At 34.3% G+C, this 23738-nt stretch overlaps 1 protein-coding gene across 10 annotated transcripts in view; it reads right to left on the bottom strand.

Moving 5' to 3' along the window:
* Positions 1–23738, bottom strand: part of XRCC4 (X-ray repair cross complementing 4) — a 365806-nt gene that overhangs the window by 285350 nt on the left and 56718 nt on the right. For all 10 annotated transcript variants that reach the window (XM_074282159.1, XM_074282158.1, XM_074282151.1 and 7 more), the window contains one exon: positions 21102–21277. In XM_074282159.1, the coding sequence (XP_074138260.1) occupies positions 21102–21242 (141 nt within the window). In that variant the 5' untranslated portion in view covers positions 21243–21277. The remainder of the gene's footprint in view (positions 1–21101; positions 21278–23738) is intronic.

Raw genomic sequence — 23738 nt, forward strand, 5'->3', positions numbered from 1 at the left:
GCAAGAAGCTTTATCTCGCATCTGAGGCAGGGTACTTCCATGGCATGGCCTGCAATAAATTCACATTCCAAACCAACTCCATAGCAATATTAAGAAAGACGGAATAACATGAAGTTAAACACTAAAATTATGAGTCTGTTTGAGTCCCAGTAGTAGAAACTTGCTAAGCATCATCAGGATTTCTAGTGGTGTTGATGCCCCTTTGCCTCTGACCCCATAGTATCCCTGCAGCCCTTGAGACTTGGGATCTCTTGATTCAACAACCTCAGCAATGTCATGTGACAAATGTCAAGGTTATTTAATTTTACTGTTGATGCTCACAAATGCAGATTTTTTTCAACCATATCCTAGAGCATTCATTAGGGAGGGAGGGAGGGAGGGAGAAAAGGAGGGAAGAAGGGAGAAAGAAAGAAGAAAGGGAGGGAGGGAGGGAAAAAGGGAGGAAGCATTTATTATGCCCTTAGTCTGTGGAGAACACTGTGCTAAGTTAGAGGGATACAAATTCTAATAGCTAGCATTTATATAGTGTTTTAGGGTTTTAAGCTTTTATCCTCAAAATGCGATAGGTGACATTATCCAACCTATTTTTAAAGATGAGGACACTAACAGACAGTTATAGGAATTGCCTAGGGTCTTTGGCAGGATTTAAATTCAGGTTTTTCAGTATTCAGTCTACTATACCACTCATTTTAAAATATAATTTCCACTGATGAAATCATATCCATTTCTGTTGTTGCATAATTTAATTCCAAGGACTTTGTCAGCAAGACCTTTCTTTTCCTGATCTCTGATATTTCCGGTCAATGAGGTGGGAAGAGAAGCATCTGTAGAAACAATGATCATGCAGGATAGTTTGATTTCCTGGATGATGTTTGGGGAGGTGGGCTGGAAGCCAAGCTGGTGGTCTGAAAGGCAGATAATGAAGGATTCTTTGGCTTAGTGTCCTGGGCTGCCTCCATTTAGGTCTGAGGGCAGGTGGTAGTAACAGTTTGAGTTGCTAAACACCACTAACGATTTCTAGATCAACTTGATAAATCTACTAAGAGAGTAAGAGATTTTGATTACTCCCATAGAGAGGATAAGCCATGCCCCAAAGCAGGATATTTCCCTGATGGAAGATGCTCTCATGATGATAGGGTTGACTAAAATGCTTAAGGAAGATGCCCATGGATGGGAGAAGCTTTTTTTGGCCTACAAAAGGGGAGGGGATCTCTAAATGGTTTTGAATCTTTTTGCCTTTTTCCTTCCAATTTTCTTTCTGAGTAATTCTGAGAGTACAGTAAGACACACTTGTCTCCCCAGAAGCCATTAATGGTGGCTTTGGGACAAAAGCACATATGGTCACCCACTTGATCAAAGAGGGAATTTCAAAAACTCAAGTTTCAGTTGTCTTTTGAGCACAAGTCGGACATCAAAGAACAAAAAGGATACTTTTATAGTTCAAGGGACAGCAGAGGCTAGGGCAATGGTGGAGTTTCACAAGTTTCTAGAAAAGGACATGGCTTAAGAAGAGAATAAAAAACCTTGGCTTCCTAGTCAGAGGAAGATGGAATTTCCTAGGCTATAGAATCTCTATAATCCAGCCCTCTAATGGAAATGGATTATCTGATAATTTTGGAGATTGCCTCACAGGAAGCCTCAATTAATCAGCCAACAATTATTAATTAATTACTTACTCTGTGGCAATTTACTCTTTGAGTAAATGGTAGAAACTGAGGATATAAACACTAGTTTAAAAATGTCAGGGGTTGATCTTTTTAGAAAATGGAAATTTCATGAGTTTTGGGCCTCTGGGACAAAAATGAGGAATTTGGATATTTTCTTAACACTTTACAGAGCATCAACAATAAGGGAACGAAATCCATTATATGGAATAAGGAATCTGAACTCTACTCCACTAATGTAATGAAGAGAGATGGAAATGAATAGAGTGTTTATTAAAAAGTACCAGTCATCATTTAAGGCAATTGCAATAATCTTTTGATGGAGAGATCCATCTGCATTAAGAAAGAGGACTATGGGGGGAAAGGGATGGGACTGTATGTGGATCATAACACAGTATTTTCACCTTTGTTGTTGTGTTTGCTTGTTTTTTTGTTTTTTGTTTTTTCCTTTTTGATCCATTTTTTTTCTTGTGCATGATGAATGTGAAAATATGTTTAGTAGAATTGCATGTTTATCCTATATTGGATTACTTATTGTCTAGAGAGAAGGCAGGATGGGAGGGAGGGAGGAAAAAATCTGGAACACAAGATTTTGCAAGGGTGAATGTTGAAAACTATCTTTACATATATTTTGAAAAATAAAAAGCTATTATTATTTTTAAAACATTAAAAAATGAAAAAGTACCAGTAATCAATGATCTCTTAATTGCCAAATTATTGTTTTTTTTCTCAATCCTCATTCTTCACCTATTTTCAGCCTCTGACACTATTTCTTGTCTTCTTCTTGATACTCTCTTTTCTCTAGGTAATGGAGACATTTTTTTTCCTGGTTTTCTTCCTATCTGTTTGACTACTCTTGCTCCAGTCTCTTGCACTAGTTCTTCTCTAAGGTCACACCTACTAACTGTGGCTCTGTTCTGTGCCCTCTTCTCTTCGCCCTCTATACTCTCTCACTTGGTAAGCTCATAAATTTGATTATCATCTCTACAGATGAATTTTATATCAGTTTTTTTCAATTCTAAATTCTCTATGGAATTCTACTACATCATCACCAAATGCCTACTGGAAATCTCTGAGTGGATATCCTATAGACATTTCAAATTCAAAATATGCATACCAAAATGTTAAGCTACTATGGTCAAGGGCACCACCATCTTCCCAATTTTAAACCCAGAGGCTCAAAACCTCTTCAGTATCACTCTTACCTCTTCATTTTCACTCACTTCACATATCCCAGATGGTATTGAGGTCATTTCTGGGTTTATTACATCTTGTGCATAAACTTGTTCTTTCTATTTACATAGTCTCTACCTTGGTACATACCCTTATCATCTCGACCTTAGACTAGACTATTGTCATAGCCTTCTGGTTGGTCTCCCTACCTCCTGTCCCCACTCTGATATAACTTACACTCAGCTGGTCTTAAACATGCTCAATAAAATCCAGTGTCTCCCTATTACTTCTAAGGCCATGTATGAAATTGGATTTTGTTTTTAAAGCCTAGGAAGGTTTCTAACTTCCTCCTATACACTACATCTCCTGATTCTGTGCATTTTCTTTGATTGGATTTCATGTCTGATATATTATGCCTCTCACCTCCACTCAGTGATTGCACTAGGTTCTTTCAAGATTCATGTCCAATCACAAACTTCTGCAAGAGACCTTTTCTAGTCTAACCATTCTCTACCTCCCTCACATACTTAGTACCTTCACACTGGGATTACCCTTCATTTATAGTGTATAAATTTTATATGAAAATAGTTACTTGTATACTGTCTCCTCCATTTGAATGTGAGCACCTTGACAGAAAGGACCATGTTTTTACCTTTTTTTATAATATGGCGTCTGGCACATAGTAAACAGTTAATAAAAGTTACCTCGACTGAATGATGGCTGGGAATGCAAATTCAAGAAAGACAGTCCTTTCCTTCAAGAAACCTGAATAGTAATGGGGATAGGGAGGAAGATAATGCATAAAAGAGAGCTAAGAAACTTGAGCAGTACACTATCTGTGTAGAGAAGGCCAGGAAGTGGTACAGAAATGAGGACTCATCAACTATGTATGCGTGTGTTTATATATATCATATGGAGGGGGATGTTGAAGGAAATCTCTAGATTTACCATTCATTATGTTATCTTTGATCACATGTTTCTATGAGGGTAGAATTAACTTAGGAAACAGAATCCTATGAAAAATAGTACCTATCAGAGGCAGGGAAATAATATTTACTTATGTACCCTCTGAAGAGGTTCTTGCTATATTTTGTTTATTTGTTTGTTTTTGCTTTGTTTTAGTTTTGGAGATTTTTATGAGCTCCTGTGAAACCTTTGTATTTTCTGTTGGGTGATAAGGAAAGGGAAGAAAGAAGAGAATAAAGTCTCTTCTTTTTCTGATAAATACATATATATTTCCTACATAAATACATCTCATAAATACTTGTATGTAATATGAGGACTCTTTCATCCATATCTGTGGGTAAAAGATTTCAGATGCCACAAAGTTGGCATCTTCACAGAAACCAGTTCTAGATAGAAACAGGGAGACAAAGAATGTGTAAATTTGGGGGTCAAACCTGCCAAACTGAAACTAGTCCATGCAAGGCTAGAGGGGAGCCTTTTAAGCACGGAAATCCATGCTTTATATATCCATGTATATCTTTTTTTTTTTTTTTTTTTAATGAATTAGAACCAGGTACCTAAACTGTCTCTTAGAGAATTTTTTATAGACAGATACCTAAACAATAGTTCCTCTGGTTAAAAAAAAAAAAAAAAAAAAAAAAAAAAATCACTACAAGCAGTGAAGAGTGCCTATTAAGTCATGCAAGCTTTTGTTTTGCCAATGCATGACTGATGCTTACTACATCTTTCCTCTGCCTTTTCCAATCCAGTTTGAAATGCTCAAGAAAAGTCCCCTTGGCAGGTTATTTCAAATTCACAAATCTTACCCTTAGAAATTTTTTCCTAAGATTCAGCCTAAATGTTTCTCCTCTAACTTCAACCTCATAAAACTCTACATTGCCCATAACTGTTTCTTACTTTCCCTGTCATTTTATACTTTCACAAATATTGTATTGCTACTAATTGTTACTAATGTACATCTATCAGAATTAGTCTTCTGTAGATAGGGCAAAAACTAAGATGAGAAAAAAAGCCCATCCAAAATATTACAGCAGTATCAACACCTGACCCTCTGATCATTAAGGAATATTTAAAATTCAAGATTGATATTGATGCTAAAATATGAAGTCATCAGATTGCACAGAAATAATAAATTCAAAAGCAATCAGCTATAGATATTATGTTGTTTTGAAATTAGTGCATTCCTGAAAGGCAATATACATAGCATTTTTTAATCTTTTGCATGTCGCTGATATAGCAACTGTATCAAGAAATACAATAATATAGGGTTTCACCAATTAACTTCACTGCCACTTGAGAAATAAGCCTAGTAATTGTCATAAGAATAATAGAATCTCAAAACTGGAAGGGACCTCAGCAGCTACTTAGATCAAACCATACTTGAATATAATCCTCAGAATAACATGTCTGATATCTATCCTTTGCTGAAAGAACGAAAGAGCTATCTAATGCCACACAAGGTAACTCATCCCATTTTTGGATAGTTTTGTAAGGAACTTCTTCACAAACATGTCCAAATTTGCCTTTTTGCAATTTCTTTTCAGTTGTTCCTAGGTCTAAACTACAGGAATATACAAAACAAATCTCTCCCTTCTTCCATTTAAGAATTCTTCAAATATTTGTTTCTATCTTCAGCACAGTGACTTGCTGATTCATTGATTGAAGACAGCTATCATGTCTTAGTCTTTTTTTCTTGGGCTAAGCATCTAGAATTCTCTTAACTGATACTTATATAACATGATATGAAATCTCCTCACCATTTTGTTTACCTAATTCCAGACTATTTTATCATTAAAATCACTAGAGAGTTACCAAAGGCAATCCAGATCAGTGACTTCTTCCTATGTAATGCTCAATTCAGCTCACTGACTATCTGTGGTATTAAAATTAAAACACAGAAGGGGGAAAGTAGCATATATACAGAATATACCCACCAGATTGAATGGGTAATATTTGTCAATTACTACATAAAGGTGTAAGAGAAACTAACGGAAAAGACAGAGCTGAATCCAGAATTTAATAATATGAAAACAGTGTTCTGCATTTGGGCAACTATCCAGTGACTGACTGAGGAATGGATGGATATATAAACTGTAGGAAGGAAAGGAGGAAGGGAGGGAAGGAGGAAGGAAGGAAGGGAGAAAGGGAGTAAAAAAGGAAAGAAGGGAGGAGGGAGGAAGGAAAGGAAGGAAGGAAGGAAGGAAGGAAGGAAGGAAGGAAGGAAGGAAGGAAGGAAGGAAGGAAGGAAGGAAGGAAGGAAGGAAGGAAGGAAGGAAGGAAGGAAGGAAGGAAGGAAGGAAGGAAGGAAGGAAGGAAGGAAGGAAGGAAGGAAAGAACAGAGGGGAGGGAAGAATGGAGGGGAGGGAAGAATGGAAGGGAGGGAAGAATGGAGGGAAGAGGGGAAGGGAGGGGAGGGAGGGAGGAAGAGAGGGAGGGAGAGAAGAAAACAAGTATTTATTAAGCACCTATTATGACAATAATAACTAAGCACTGTAAATACAAATATAATTATAAAGATAATCTTCAAGGAGCTTACATTTTACTGAGAAAAGTCAATATGCAAAAGGAATCTGAAAAAGGAGGAGTAGAGTGAAGGACATTCCTAAATTCACATGCTTTTAAACTCTAGAGAAAGTTAGAAATGATGTGGAAAGGAGAATGAAGGTAAATAAGCCTAGACATCTCAATAAGTGGAAGTTTCAAGACTCACCAGTGAAAGTGAATATGCCAAGGGGAGAGATAATCCATAATTAGTGGGTTTAAAAAGCATTAAACTATTTGAGGAGACCCCAGGTGCTCAGAAAAATTCTATTTGTTGGTGACTGGGATGAGAATGTGATGAGAATGTGATGATCTATTGCTGTCCTCTAAACCAAAATATTTTTATAATACTAAGCTGAGTCATGGAATAAAAAGCATGATCTCCAAAGAATCAAAACTTTGGTTGATCAAGGAAAATGAAGATTTATTGTCATTATAACAGACTACAACATATTATCAACAATAGCTTATGTACAAAAAAATGACATTTTAAAAATATTTAATAACTCTAATAATATTTATAAAGTGCTTATAATGTGCCAGGCATGATGAAATATACAATTTAAAAATAAAGTAGGCCAGTCATGTAGGTATAATTATGGCTATTGTAATTACATCATCAACAGCTATGAAATGTCAGGGGGGGAAAAAACCAAGGGGAAGGGCTCAAGAATATTTAATAGGAAAGATATGAGCAAGAAGAGAAGGCAAGAGATATCTATAATATGCAACTGTGGAAGAAGAGACTTAGAACATGAATCTAAGTACATAAAATACAATTTTGAATGTAGTTAAAGGGAGCCTAATTAAAATAATCCTCTGATGAATCCTTTTATAAAAATGAAGATCTTCCACTTCAATTTATATTTTGTAATACCAGATTTTCCTCTGTTCAATTTATTCAAAAATACTACTACATATAATCCACCAGATTTGCCATTGTGTGGGACAGTATTGACCACAAAAACAGAAAGTCTCAGAGTAAGAAAAAAGCAAAAAGAGATTTATTACACTCTCCCAAAAAAGGGCATCTCCCATATGACAAGGTGTTTGTCAGTAAAAGGAGTGCAAAGCAAAAACTGCAAAACACAAGATTATATAGTCTGAATACAGAGGTCCTCCCCAACTTTTTTAGCTATATGTCTATTTGTCATTATAAAATCTCAAGTCAAAATTAAGGTATAGTTTAAGGCTATATTCCCCTGAGAGTGTCTTCACTTAGTTAATTCCACACACCATCTATCCAGCTTAAAAGAGAATTTTAATAGGAAATCAATTAAATAAACACACAAACAAAACAAAAACATAGGAATAGAAGCTAAGACACCAAGATTCCAGATGTGTCTTCACTAATAACTAGGTATCTTGTGATACCTGTGATAGTAAATGAACACCAACTTCATAAGGTTGCAAAATTCATGAGATAATTCATATAAACCTTCTTGGAAAATTATAAAAAGATAGATGAGGCAGTGTGCTATAGTAAATAGAGAGTTAGCCTAGGAAAAAGGAAAACCCAAGATCAAATACTATCTCAAATAGTATAAGGATGAATAACCATGGAGACAAATCTCTTATCCTTTCAACCTTGGTAACTCTCTAAGGTGTTAAGTTACAAAGAAGGTGGCAACCTACTTTAGTGAAAGAGAGCTTCCTCATTCAGTAAAATGAAATCAAATATCTAGTTTTTATCCCTATCTACATGCATGACTTTACTAGAACTTGTGATATTAAATAACATTCTAACATTGATGAATGTTTATAATTACAATAATTGCACATGACATCAAAAAACAAATTTACTTTAAACTCTCATTAGTAATAGTACCAAAGTATTGTCACACAGAAACTCATTGAATCAAAGACTATATAAATATCCAGGCTACACAAAGCAATCATCTTTAAAACAAACAAACAAACAAACAAACAAAACCTGGAACATTATAAGAGTATATGGCTCTTTTATTTTATTTTATGACCAACTTATTATTATTTTTTTTGTTGTTAACAAAGTCAGTCAATTAAATATTTATTAAACACCATCACTATGCTAGGCACTGTGCTAAGTGCTAGAGATACAAAGAGAGGCATAAGACAGTTCCTGCTCCCAAGGAATGGGGGAAGAAAGCATGCAAAAATAAGCTAAATAGCAAAATGGGTGGGGGTTTACCTGATTTGAAGATATGAGGAGATCCTGCAGTTAAAGGGAAAATTAAGAATTGTTTGGAGACTTTCCCTCTGCCTTGCCAGTTTGGTGATCTGTTATTTAAACACTCACTTCTTATTGTCCTTTCCTATCCTGCGTCCTTATTGGGACATGATTTAATGGTGAAATTGGGGACCCAATTTTCTCTTCTCAGACCTCCGGATGGTTTTTTTGTGCTGTTCCCAAAGCCCTCCAATATTCCCTCTGAAATCTGGGAGAAAATAGATTCCTCTGTCAGAATTGAGAAATTTCTTAAGCACAAACTTTTAGCTAGAGAGTTAAGAGATTTGGAGCCCCTTAACTTCAGTCTTATCTTGATCTGCAGTCCTGAAAGGCAGGGCCAGGTCATGGCCCTGGGATCTTAACTCTGGGGCCTGATTCTAGCTCAGTTGCCTGCTTCTCAAAGGAACTGGACTCAGTTTCCCTAAAATGGCTCTTCTGCCTCAGAGCAGTGGTTGCTGGCAGCCCTTCTAACTGAAGAAGCCTCAAAACTTACTTTGGGGCAGCCATTAGAGGTTTTAACACCCCCCTCACCATTCAGAGCATTTTATAAGCCAAAGGGCATCCATCAGTGACTACTGGTAAGAGGCTTACTAGATATCAGGCTCTCCTGCTAGATACCCCCCCACCTGACTCTCCAGGTGTGCCATACTCTCACTTCTGCCAACCTGTTCATTGGCATCACTCAGTCAGGACACATAATTCATAATTGCGAGGAAGCTTTAGATTCTGTCTACCCAAACCAACCTGACTTAAAAGGACATTCCCCTTGACAACCCAGATGGTAAATGGTTTATAAATGGGTCGAGCTTTCCTGAAAATGGGGAAAGGCAGGTTATTTTTGGTGACGCTTAATAAAACTCTGGAGTCTCAGTGAATGTCCCCCGGGACTTCTTCCCAGAAGGCTGAACTCATTGCCTTAACCAGAGCTTTCGAACTGGGGAAGGGAATGAGCGTAAACATCTATATCGACTTCAAATATGCTTTTCATATTTTGCAACACATCGGGCTTATGGAAAGACAGGGGACTTTTGACAGCAAAGAATCCTATTAGATGTACAGGAGAAATTCTACAGCTACTACAAAGCTGTCCACGGACCCAGAGAGGTTTCAGTCATATTTTGTAAAGGACACCAGAAGAGAGATTCACTTCAAGCCAAGGGGAATAGGGTTGTAGATTAAGCTGCTAAAACTGCTGCCTGTTCATCCCTGACTATGGCACCTTTGATCCCCCACCTTCCGATTTTTATACCCCTTCTTATAGCCCACAGAAACAAATCATTTCTCCTTCTGGCTGGTTTCAAACAATCTCAAGCCAACTTTTAGCTGTTAAACTTCTCCCTCTGCTGAATCTTGTTCAGAGAAAGGGCACATATCCAAGGGAGATTAGTTTCAAGTTGCTTTTGGTCTTTGTGGACGGACATCTTTACTAACTGGGTAGAAGCCTTTCCCTGCAGGATTGAGAAGGCTCATGAGGTATCAAGGTACTTGCTAAAAGAGATCTTATGTCACCTAAGCCTGCCTAGCTCCTTGCAAAGCAACAATAGTAGTCCAGTTTTAACTTCTCAGAACACCCTGGAGAAAGAAGGGTGAAACTGTCTGTGTCCTCCTTTCTCTCATTGTAATCTCCTTTCTCTTTCTCATTCCAAGGATGAGAACTTTGCTCCTAGCATTTTCCCAGCTTTTCTTGATGACATTCTATGGCCCCTGCCAGTAATTAACTCCTTCTTAGCCTTTCAGCTAGGGAACTCCATGGGCAGTGGGGCATTCAGGATTGTTGGTTGGGCCATTAGCATCCTCAAGGCAGCCCACAGATGGGGCCTGATGCATTACTTGCAAAGGCCCCATTTCCGAATGTCACCATCTCCACCCTGGATGCCACCTCACTTTTAACCTGCTTGCAAGATTTGTTTCCTCCAGGCTCCAAGCTACGAACTTCTAACTACTCCTTCAGTCTGAAGATTCTGGGTCAAGTGACTTGGACACCCAACATCCCTTAGGTACTACTGCTGCTATCTTTGGATCTCACACTTCTCCTCCTGGGCCTGAACCTCCATTGAACATAGGGACAGCTCTAAGACCCTTGTCAGCTTGAAGCAGCTACAGAAGAGGAGACCTTCATCCCTTTGCCCCAAATGAATTTGGAGGTAACTGCTTGAGGGAGGAATGATGTAAACTGTCGCCTTGATCTTTGGGGGGAAAGGGTTGGAAAGACCCTGATGTAAACTGTGTCCCCTTTAACCTTTGGAGAAAGGGTAGTTGTGGGTCTCAAACCCTCAGCCTCTGGGAGAGGTCCCACTTTCCTGTTCATAGAGGAAACACTCAGATAAGTAATCTCTTTCAATTCAATTGGAGATCTTGGCAAGGGGCATTTGGGCATCAATGAAACTCACTAAAATCTAACGATGTGCCCAGACTTTTGCAAAAGTCCTAACAGGAGTTTGCCCACTAAGAAAGCTTCTTTCTTAGCATAATAAACCCATTCTTGCCACAAACCTCAAGGCTGTATTCATTGGGGTTTGTGAATTCTTTCACAAAGCCTACATGACCCACCAGAGGATCCCATTGCTGTCAGGGAATGTCTCAACCCTCATTTCTCACACCTCAACACAGTCAGTCAGGACAGGAAATAATCTCAGGAAGTTACTTTCAGAGCTCTTTTCATTTTTGAGAATGTATTTCTGAACCTCATAAAAGCCTAGGAAAATAGTTTAATTTTTTTAAATGTTTAACAAAATTCAATATTAAATCTTTCAGGATTAGCATGTTGCTACTTAGTTGTTTTTTTCTCAGATTTATTTTTTCTTTTCTTTTCTGAGATCAAATTATTTGGATTATGTATTTCATGTTTATTTAATTTTCATACAGAGTCATTTAATTTTGAAATGTTGTTGCCACATAACTTAGCACACCATTTTTATTTATTACATCTCTATTTTTGTGATTTTCATTTTTTATTATTGTCTTTTTAAAAAAGAAATTAATTTTTTCTCAATTTTCTTGTCATTTAAAAATAACAGCTTTTGTTTTTGTTACTACCAAGTTGCTTTCTATTTCACATTCTGTTTATCCTACTTAAATGTGAATATTGTGAATATTTTTAAAAATTTATTTTTCTTGATTTTTTAAAAATGCAGCATGATTAGTTCTTTTTCTCTTTTTTTTTTTATAATGAAAGTACACAGTGATATAAATTTTCTGTAAGGTCTTCTTAAGCTATATTCCATATATTTTGGTATGTTTTCTCATTATTATTTTACCATAATTTTAATTATTTCTATAAATTTGACCTTTGATGCATTTTCAAGCTCAATTTAGGTTAGTTCACTATTTTTGCTTATTTTTCTTTTACTTTTTTTATTACTTTTATTTTATTAAATTTTATTTATTTTTTTAATTACTTTATTTTTTATTATTTTATTATTTTTGGTTATATCAGAAAGGGAACTCCTTATTAAGAAACTACTATTATCAATCCAGATCGGTAATCATTCTACAAATTACAAAGTAATATGTGGGACTCAAAGGTAAAGTGACCTAGAATAATAGCCAATATGTGTCTGAAGCAGGTCTTAAATCTTGACTTCAACATTAGAACTATAGCCATTTTGTCATATTGTCTCTCATTTTTCCTTTACTATTGACAAATTTCATTATATGATGGTGTACAAAAAATACTACTAAGATTTCTCATCCTATGAACAATTTTCAGATGATGAAATTGAAAGTATTTTCACTCATATGAAAGTGTTCCAAATCACTATTGATCAGAGAAATGCAAATTAAGACAACTCTGAGACACCACTACACACCTGTCAAATTGGCTAAGATGGCAGGAAAAAATAATGATGAATGTTGGAGGAGATGCAGGAAAACTGGGACACTGATAGAGTTGTGAATGAATCCAACCGTTCTGGAGAGCAATCTGGAATTATGCCCCAAAAGTTATCAAACTATGCATACCCTTTGATCCAGCAGTGTTACTACTGGGATTATATCCCAAAGAGATACTAAAGAAGAGAAAGGGACCTATATGTGCCAAGATATTTGTGGCAGCCCTTTTTGTAGTGCTAGAAACTGGAAAATGATTGGACTCATCAATTGGAGAATGGTTGGGTAAATTACAGTATATGAATATTATATAATATTATTGTTCTGTAAGAAATGATCAGCAAGATGAATACAGAGAGACTTGGAAAGACTTACATGAACTGATGCTCAGTGAAATGAGCAGAAGCAGGAGATCATTATACACTTCAACAACAATACTCTATGAGGATGTACTCTGATGCAAGTGGATACTTTCGACAAAGAGAAGATCTAGTTCAGTTCCAATTAATCAATGATGGACAGAATCAGTTACACCCAGAAAAGGAACATGGGGAAATTAATGTGAATTGTTTGCATTCTTGTTTTTCTTCCCAGATTCTTTGTACCGTCTGAATCCAATTCTTCCTGTGCAACAAGAGAACTATTCAGTTCTGCACACATATATTGTATCTAAGATATACTGTAACATATAGAATATCTTATGTATAACATACAGTATGTCTTATGTATAAGACTGCCTGCCATCTAGGGAAGGAAGGGAAAAATCAGAACAGAAGTGAGTGCAAGGGATAATGTTGTAAAAAATTACCCATGCATATGTACTGTCAATAAAAAGTTATAATAAAAAAAGATTTCTCATCCTGTATTTGTTTACAAATTATTTATGTCCTGATATATGATCAACTTTTGTGTATCATGGGAGAGAGGCCCAAGGATATCACATTCTCTATGATTTCCATTCAAATTCTTAAGTTCTTTCTTTCTTTATTTTTTTTGCCAGTACATTTGTTAATCTCTGACAAAAGAATGTTAAAGTCCTCCTGAATTAGTATCATGCTATCTTGGTCATTTTAAAAATTTAAGTAAAGTTTTCCATTGAGAAGTTAATTGCTAGACATATCATATTTTAATGAGGCAGTTAGGTGGCATGGAGAATAGAGCACCAGGTCTACAGTTGAGTAGACTCATCTTCATACTAATTATACTAATCAAAATTATTTTGATTATCATGCATGAGTTAAAGGTATGATTTAAGACCAGTTCTTCCTGATTTTAAGATAATTTCTACATTCAATATGCCATGCTTTCTCTCAACAGCATGTATATATTTATTGCAATGCTAGAAATTGGAGACACATAAGGTCTTCAGGGAAGACTAAGACTTCTGGTGTGAGAGTTTGCCAAGCCCTTTTCAAGGCTGCTAACTATCTTTAGTATCACAGGTGGTTCCAAAAAGCTACAGCACGCATGCTGGCCACATCTTAGTAAAACAAAACAACTCATCAAACAGGCTTAACTGGATTGAGGGATACTGACAGATCTCAAATCTATCAGTGAATTAAGGGGACATCTAACCCCAGCTTATGAAGATTTCCCCCTCATAGAACAAGTGGATGATAACAATTTGTTCAACAGCCATGAGGATGACTGAGCTGGCTCTATGAAGCTTAGCTTAAACAAACACAGAAGATGCATCCTACTCCATCACCAGCTGCCTTAACTTTTGCCTTGCCACTGGACTCTGATGACTCTGGAAGAAAAATTGAAGCTCACAACTTTATGAAACTCTGTCTCAAATCCAATTAAGGCACGTCAAGATATCGCCCCACTGGTCTTAGAAAATGAAGAACTAACAACTAGAAATCACGATTATAATTCCTTTATACTTAGATTTAGTCTTTCCTTCTGAATTTGAGTCCTTAGATTTTCTATATACATATATACATATCCCTTCATATCTTTAAGCAAATATGTGTTTCTTATAACAATTTATTTTGGAGATTTATTTTCCAATTTATGCTTTAATTTGTTTATTTTTAATTGATGAATTCAGTTCATTAGCACAGAAAGTTGTTGTAGTTAAATGTGATTCCCCCTCCACTAGGTATGTTGATTATTAATGCTCTTAACAATCCAATTTTATCTTGTGAACAAGCATGCAGCCACATACTTTCTAACCACAGAAAATACAGATCAAGTAATCTTCCTTTACTATGATACATTCTTAAATACTTCTCTCTTAAATTCTTCTCTCCTACTTACACTGAAGACAGATCTAGAAGATCTGGAATGATAATATATTTGTATTTTTCTTTTTCTCTTTTTTATTTTTTTCCCTCTCTTCTAGGCAGTTTAGATAAGATTGTGATTTAGGAATCACATTCTAAAAAACGTCTAGTTCACTTCTGGATTTCTCATCAGAAAAAGAATGAAAACTTTTGAACTCAGAAGACCCATTATTGTCATAACAGTGAACACATAGTTTTGCAAAGTAGGTAACAGAGGCTGATCTGCCTTTCTGTTTGATGTATGCCATATGGCTCAGTGGACAGAACATTGGGTCTGGAATTAGGAAGATTTGAATTCAAATATGGCCTTAGACACTAGCTCTATGACTCTGGACAAATCACTTAATTATTTGTTTGCCTTAATTCACTGGAGAAAGAAATGGCAAACAACTCTGGCATCTTTACCAAGAAAACCCTACAAAGTCAGACTAGACAGAATTATTGAACAATAAACTGAAATAATTGAAAAATAATTTTACATTATCATTTCTTTTTATTTGCTGTCATTGTTGACAAATCTGTAATTCAAATTGAGTCAAATCTGTGCTTTTTTAATTTTATGAATGCTTTCTTTCCTTTGGGCCTCAAACATGGGCATTTTTTTTATTATGAAATTCTGGAATTTTGCAACTATGTTTCTGGCTAAATTAAATTGGAGAAGGAGCCAAAATGACAAAGTAAAGACAGGGTGTTGCCCTAGCTCTCCCTCAAACTCCTCCAAATACCTTTAAATAATGACTCTTAACAAATTTGAAATTAACTTATATGAGTATGTACAAATACACATCTACATATGTATATGCACACATATATATTATATACTTACATACACATATGATCTAGTAGTTTCTTACTGAAAAGATATCTATTATTAGCATAAAGATGGATTCTAAACATCTATCTCATGAATAAAAATAATATCAGATGGATTTGCTTCTGATAACTACATAATTCTGTCAAAAGAAAAGTTTTTAGACTTAAGAATACATAGATGACATGTATTTGATAGGTGATAGAATAAGAGAAAGAATTTGGAATATATGACTAGATCACACAGTTGGGATAATAGAGCTGTACAATTTAGCCCCAGTATACGTAGGCCTTCCCAACATAACTTTTCAATATAAGCCCTTGATCCCATCCTTTGGTGCCTTTTCTATTAAGACTGCACCTTATATCATCTGTCACTCCCTATTATGGGTTCCTTTTTTTTTTTTTTTGGCTGAGGCAATTGGGGTTAAGTGACTTGCCCAAGGTCGCACAGTTAGGAAGTGTTAAGTGTCTGAGATCATATTTGAACTCAGTCCTTTTGACTTCAGAGCTGGTGCTCTATTCACTGCACCACCTCGCTGCCCCCATGGGTTCCTTCTCTACTGCCTAAGAACGGATCCTAAGTTTTATGTGTAAGTTCATTAACAGTTTTGACAATTACAGAATAAATTAGCTTTATGACATAAATGTTATCATAAGAGGCATCCAAATGATCCTTAAACTATATTCTTACACTCTATAAACATATGACATTTTTATTGTAATAACTGTCACCTTAAAATTCAGTTTTATTTACTCAAAAAATGACTACATTAAAACAATTTTAAATGTGACTTTTAAATGTTTCCTATAAAATTACATACCACAGATTACTGGATCTAAAATTAAGAAATACTGGATTCAAATTCCACTTTCGATATTTACTAACTATATAATCCTGGACGTCTCAGTTAATATCTAAGCCTAAATTTCATCTTTTGTAAAATGAGAATAAAAGTAGCATGTATTTTCAAGAGTAGTTGAAAAACTCAAATGAAATAATGTAAACAATAACCTTTCCAAGCCTTAAAGCAGTACAAAAATATAAGCTATTAGTATCATCATTAACTTTAAATGAAGATGAATCTAACAAATAAAAAAGCTATCAAAGATAAAAGATTGCACTAACTGAAAAAGAATAGCTTTGTTCTATAACAAGTAATAAAACTTAATTGTCTTTTTCTATCTAAAGTAAAAGATAAATGAGATTCAAATAGATGAGTGGAGAGAGGGAGGTAGATAAGAAAGGGAAGAGAGCGATATCTATATATTTTTCTCTATGTGTATACATACATTGGGAAAAAAATTTTATGAGGATTATATTACTCTTTCAGTACAAAATACCCAAACTAAAGGAAATTTTTAAACTTTTACAATCTTCTATTTTTGCAAGAATTGCAGAACAACAGATATCCAATTCATGCAGGCACACACCAGAAAGGCATCACAAATTATGAAAAAGATGTTGGCAGAAGATAAATAAAGCCCATTATAGTAAGTAATCTTTCTTTACAGAATTATTACATTTCATCTGGAAATGGTCTTTTGAATTAAGATCATCCAAAACCACAAAGATACATAGCAATTATATAGACTTCTAACTTGTCCTTTTTTAAAAAATATTTCAATAGTTTTTATTTATCAGATATATGCATGGGTAATTTTACAACATTGACAATTGCCAAACCATTTGTTCTAATTTTTCTCCTTCTTCCCTCCCCCAGATGGCAGGTTGACAAATATATGTTACATATGTTAAAGTATAAATTAAATACAATATATGTATACATGTCCAGTTGTTTTGCTGTACAAAAAGAATCGGACTTTGAAATAGTGTACAATTAGCCTGTGAAGGAAATCCAAAATGCAGGTGGACAAAATTAGAGGGATTGGAAATTCTATGTAGTGGTTCATAATCATCTCCCAGAGTTCTTTCTCTGGGTGTAGCTGGTTCAGTTCATTACTGTTCTATTGGAACTGATTTGGTTCATCTCATTATTGAAAATGGCCACATCCATCAGAATTGATCATCATATAGTATTGTTGTTGAAGTGTATCTCCTGGTCCTACTCATTTCACTCAGCATCAGTTCATGTAAGTCTCTCCAGTCCTTTTTGAAATCATACTGTTGTTCATTTTTTACAAAACAATAATATTCCATAACATTCATACACCATAATTTATTCAGCCATTCTCCAATTGATGGGCATCCACCTAGTTTCCAGTTTCTGGTTACCACAAAAAAGGCTGCCACAAACATTCTTGCACATACAGGTCCCCTTCCCTTCTTTAAGATCTCTTTGGGATATAAGCCCAGTAGTAACACTGCTGAGTCAAAGGGTATGCATAGTTTGATAACTTTTTGAGCATAATTCCAAATTGCTCTCCAGAATGGCTGGATAATGACTTGTCCTTTTTAACATAAATTTCTTTAGTCTCCTTACTTTATTTTTTTCATAAAACTGAGAAAATGTCACATATCCATCAACTTCTAAATTGTGGGGCAAAGTAAGAATCACTTCCATAGCCACATAGGTACAGATTTATATTCAATACCAAAAATAGCACTGTTGCAATGCTTACGGATAAATAAAATAGAAAAACCATTAAGCTGGATTAAAAAGTTCAAAATATTGAATGCTCTTGTTTGAAAATTGATGAATTAGAGGACAATGCTATTTAAAAAAAAAAAAAAGGTAAATGGAAAACTTTGCAGAGATTCTAAAGGGGCACTTTCATGAGGTTAAAAAAGGGAGGAGTGGTGACTAAAAGATCGAGAAGGAACTGAAACTTAAAAAGCCTTAAAATTCTTATACAAGGTGAACAAGTAAGCAGCAGAACCAGGATTTGAAGTAGGTCCTGTGTTATATGCCTTTTATTATGCTGAAATACAAGTTTATTTAATATACAAGAACTTTCCTTTTCTTTAATAGATAACTATAGTCTTTCTGTTAGCTTCACTAGCTTGACACATATGGGCAAGGGCTGACAAAAAGAACAGGAAAACTAAGTGAATTCAAAAGATCTGATATTTCCTGTGACAAAACATCCTGAGATTTAATTAATTAAAAATTCTGAATATCCAAAGACAGGAAAAAAAAAAAAAAAGAAAGGTAGACCACTGAGTACAATTCTAGCATCATGTAAAGCATGGAGACACATGAGTGGTGGGAAATGGAAAGATGAGGAGTTGCTTTTTTGAAATGGGACTGGGAAAGGAAGTGAAGAGGCTACAAGGCAGAGGAAGACAATGTGCAAGTGGTTATTTTTATGCCTGAAGTGAGCTGTACAAGTGAGATCTTTATATTTCAGGTGTTCAAAACTTGGTGAGAATTCAGTTTATGACTGAAATTATTTCATCATTATATAATCTGACAATAAAAACATGCATCAATATGGAAATTTTAAGCAAAAGATATCTATATAAATTATGAGTGCTGCCTTTAGGTAAAAAAATTATTATATGAAAGAGAGCTTAGACTTGTCTGTTTGTCCCCAGACAGAAGAAATAGAAGCAATGGGTAGAAGTTGCAAAGAGGGGAAAATCTGGCTTGAAATCAGAAAAATTCCTAATAATTGGAACTATTTAGATGTGGAGAGTTTCCCTTAGAAATAGTGGGTTCCTCCTTCACCAGAACTCTTCAAGGAGAGACAGCATTGTAGGTATTGTATATGAGTTGCTCTGTTTGTCATGGGGTGATGTCTTAACTTATGAATGAAGTAGATTTAACTGAGATAGAATGGCTTTTATCTTCCAGACTAGTGGCAAAACAAAAGTCAAAACAAGTGTCAGTGGCTCAGGATGCAATGTATGACCTTAACATTTTTTATGTGATCAAGCTCTAAGTACTCCACAGAGTCTACTTCAACCACCTTCATGACTGTTTGAATAAACTGTTCTCATCCATCCATTCTACAAAGGAAAACTGTCAATATTCTTGGGATAAACATCCCCTTAACTGACTAATTAGTTTAAGGCCCATTTGTTACCCTAAACCTGGTTTAGCCTGTCTTTTGAGATGGTTTGTTTTATAACTAGGGTGTGGCAACTGTGCATACTACAGCTTTTTGAAGCCACAGGTAAAAACTGGCTGAAGATGGACACCACAGTTAGATGAGCATTCCTTTAAAAGGGCTTGGCAGACCCTCCCACTAGAGATATTAGTCCTCCTAAACACTCCATACACCCAATGAGAGTTAACTTAAATGTTGTTGAAGTCCCTTTCAATTCTCCAATTCTATGATGCTGTGTGAATACACTATTTTTCAATACTGTTTGTATGATTTTAGATAATACTAACTGTAAATGAATCTAGGTATATAAGTATATACATACATATATATATACACATACACAAATATTGAACACATTAATAAGCAGGTATAGTTGCTTTCCTTTATTTTTAGGGGGGTTTTTTTGGGGGGGAAGATTCACATCTTTAATGTGAAAATAGATAAACTGATAGACATTTAGATAGATGGATATACATTGAAGAATTCAGGATTAAACATAAACATACATATACGCAAGATATATAACCTCCATTAAATTTTTACTTTAACTCTTCATTGTAAAGTACAGGTAACTCTGGGTATTCAAAGGCAGCACACTACTGGAAAGGCTCTAAGAAAGGGCTCAGTGATGGAAGCAGATATGTACAACCCAAATAGCAGTCTAGTTAAGGTGGATATACTCCAAAATAAGGTAAGAACATGTTAAGCCATATAATCCTCAGAGACAACCTATTAATTTATGGAGAACTAAAGGAATGTGGTCTTTGAAGTTCAATTTGTGGCAATACAAAATATCACTTACAATATATATTTATAAATAAAATTTGAACTAAACTACATTCAAAATAGGCTTCATACTTGAATGAGCATCTAGAGATTAAAAACAAACAAACAAACATACAAAAACCAATCCAGTTTCTGGCAGGTTGCCCAATTTAATAGAAAAAACATTTAAACATTTTTAATATGAACTGATTTTATTTAACTTTGTTTCTATTTCAGTATTTTCTGACTCTTGACACTAACAAAATTCTTCACTTCTGCTAAATTATGCTTTTTATTTTATAACATACTGTGACTTAATTTAAAGCAAGAAACTAAATATAAAAATTTAAAAATATTAAAGCTATTCTTTTTCATTCTTTCATTTGTCCAAGCATGTTCTGACACTATTCTGTCTACATGAGTAAGACTTTCATACTGATTCTGACAAAGCTATTCCATCATACAAATATCTATAAAATATCTAGCATCATCATTAAAAATATCACTGACAAAAAATAATCACTTAATCACTTCATGGTGATTACCCTAATGGTAAATGGTAGGTTATAACTAAAAATATCTTTAAAAAATATACTATTAGTATTAAAAATTTAGTATTACATTAATATTAAATAACTGATAGAATTTATTGCTGAAATAATTTTCTCAAATTCTTGATTTGAAGCTTTTTTTATATTTTTAACCATATCAACACTCAGAAGTTAATTCCTATAAGCCATATGTTCTGATTACAATGTGCTATTTGCTTTCTATAGTCAGCACAGTTAATTCTTGTTGAGAGTTTTAACACTTTATAATGAGAACTATGAAAATTTTACTTACAGAAACATCTTTCAGGCTTTTTTCATAGGAGAAATGGCAGTTCTCTTTAGAAAAATCAAATTTGTACACATTATCTGGTTCTGTTCTCAGCACCAATGCTTTTCTCAGTTCATCAACATACTTGTCTCTTTCCATTGCCATGTCATCAGCTTCCCTGGAAATCTCAGATGCAGTCACTATGGGAAAATATAGTGATTTTTTTTTCTTAAAGTTTCAAAGCAAAATTTTAACTACAGTTAGTATGTTGAAATACATTTTTCATTACTACAACTAGCAGGTATTTAGAAATTTAGAAAATCAATCTTAAATCTATTTAAAAATCATTTTACACTAAAACAATCATCCCTATTTAACATATTCATTTTGTTTCTTCCATTATTGGCAAAGCATCTCAATTTCTTACCAAAAATATTGCTGTGAATTATGCAAGCATTAATGAAGCAACTTATAAAGACATTTAATAAACATATGTATAACTGAACTTCATAGCATCTTATCTGAAAGGAATCTAAAGGCCACTCAATAAAATCTTTTCATTTTAAAGATAAAAAAGAGGGGCAGCTAGATGATACAGTGGATAGAGTGCCAGCCCTGATGTCAGAAAAACCTGAATTAAAATTCAGCCTCAGACACTTTATACTTGCTAGGTGTGTAACCCTGGGCAAGTCACTTAATCCCAATTGCCCCAGCAAAAATAAACAAACAAATAAATAAATAAAAATTAAAATTAAAAAATTAAGATGAAGAAAGTGAAGTTCACAGCTACACCCAGCAAAAGAACTCTGGGAAATGAGTATGAACCAATACATAGCATTTCCAATCCCTCTGTTTTTGTCCGCTTGCAGTTTTGATTTCCTTCTCAGGTTTATTTTACATTATTTCAAATCTTATTCTTCTTTTGCAGCAAAATAACTATATGGATATGTATACATATGTTGTATTTAACATATATTTCAACATATTTAACATGTATTGGTCTACCTGCTATCGGGGAGAGGGTGGGGAGAAGGACGGGAAAAGTTGGAACAGAAGGTTTGTGTAAAGGAAATAAGCAAGACAAAATTATTTTAAAAAGGAAAGGTTTCTAGAAAAGCAAAAGCCAAGAAAGCATTGCTCTAATGCTATTAGCTTGAAGATAAAACATAAAGCAAGGAAAGAGTAGACTTTAAACTTCTTCTTGAATATCTACATCAAATTGACATAGAACAGATATGTACCTTACTTATAGGCCATAAAGAAAACCTACATCCAAGCTAGAAAAAAAAAATTAGCTTTTTCATCCCAGTAGAGGCATTTTATAATATCAATTCATTTTTTTAAAAAATTTCATTAATTTAAGATGTATTTAGCCTATTGAAATCATTAAGTATGAAAACTTCTCTAAGAGAATACATATATGGAAGATTTATTATTTAATGATGAGGAAGTTAATGAGATTGTTTTTTAAGAGAAGAGTATCAGAAGTTCTATTACTATTGTTGACATTCTTATCAAAGTCGTATGTTATTCATGAATATTTATGATTATATGACATCAACTGCCAACCAACTTTAAGAGTTAACACTGTTAATGCATTTGAGGAAGAAGTGATAAATTACCACTACCAAATACCAGTAAAAATCTAAGAATATAGATTAATACATTTATTATTTAATACATTTATTATTAAGGAAAAACTAATTTGTGAATTTAGTGGATCAACAATTAAAAGAGACTCTTCAAATCTTTAGATTGACAGGATAAGGAGACTACCATAAAATGGGGGACGGCAGAACAAATTATTTTATATGAATGTAATAGAAAACAATTGCATCATAAGAAGTAATAAAAGAAACTGTTCCAGGGAAACCTGGGAAGAAGCAGAAAATAACTTCTATAATAACAATAACACTGTAAAGACTAACAACTTTGAAAGACTTAAAAACTGGTCAATGTAATGGCCAACAACGATTCCAACCACTGATAAAGAATGCCACTGACTTTCTAAAAGAAAGATGATGGATTTAATATATTGTGTGTTTTATAGATATTTGTATAGATATATTGTGTGAGTGTGTGTGTGTATGTGTTTGTGCGTGTATAAACATACACACACATATATATAATATATATACGTATATATATAATATGCATATACATATATATCTGGAATTTGTTTTGCTTGACTATGCATTTTCTTTTTTTCTAATGAGATAGAAAAATGAGATAGGAAAAAATGCATTTTAAGTAAAAATTAAAATAGAAAAATTAAAATAAAGTAAACTTTCAGAAGCTGAGTCTATTTTCCTGCATCCATAGGACCTAGCATAGGTTCCGTCACATAATAACTTCTCCTTAAAAAACATTTGCTGATTATTTGATTTTTTTAACCCTCTCTTTTAAATCTATATATATATACACATCCAAAAAAGACTAAAACATACAAAGACAGAACCTGATTTCTTATTGCTGATTGCAAAATCTTTGCTTAATAGCTTAAGCTTTCAAACCTACAAATCTCAAATACTTACTGTTTGATACTAGGTAAGTCAATTATTCTCCATTTGAATCAGTTTCCTCATTTATAAAAGTGAGATAATAGTACCTATTTCCCAGGATTGTTGTAAGGATCAAAGAAAATAATTATAAAGTACTTAA

This window comes from Sminthopsis crassicaudata, chromosome 1 (assembly GCF_048593235.1).
Source record: "Sminthopsis crassicaudata isolate SCR6 chromosome 1, ASM4859323v1, whole genome shotgun sequence".
Taxonomy (NCBI): domain Eukaryota; kingdom Metazoa; phylum Chordata; class Mammalia; order Dasyuromorphia; family Dasyuridae; genus Sminthopsis; species Sminthopsis crassicaudata.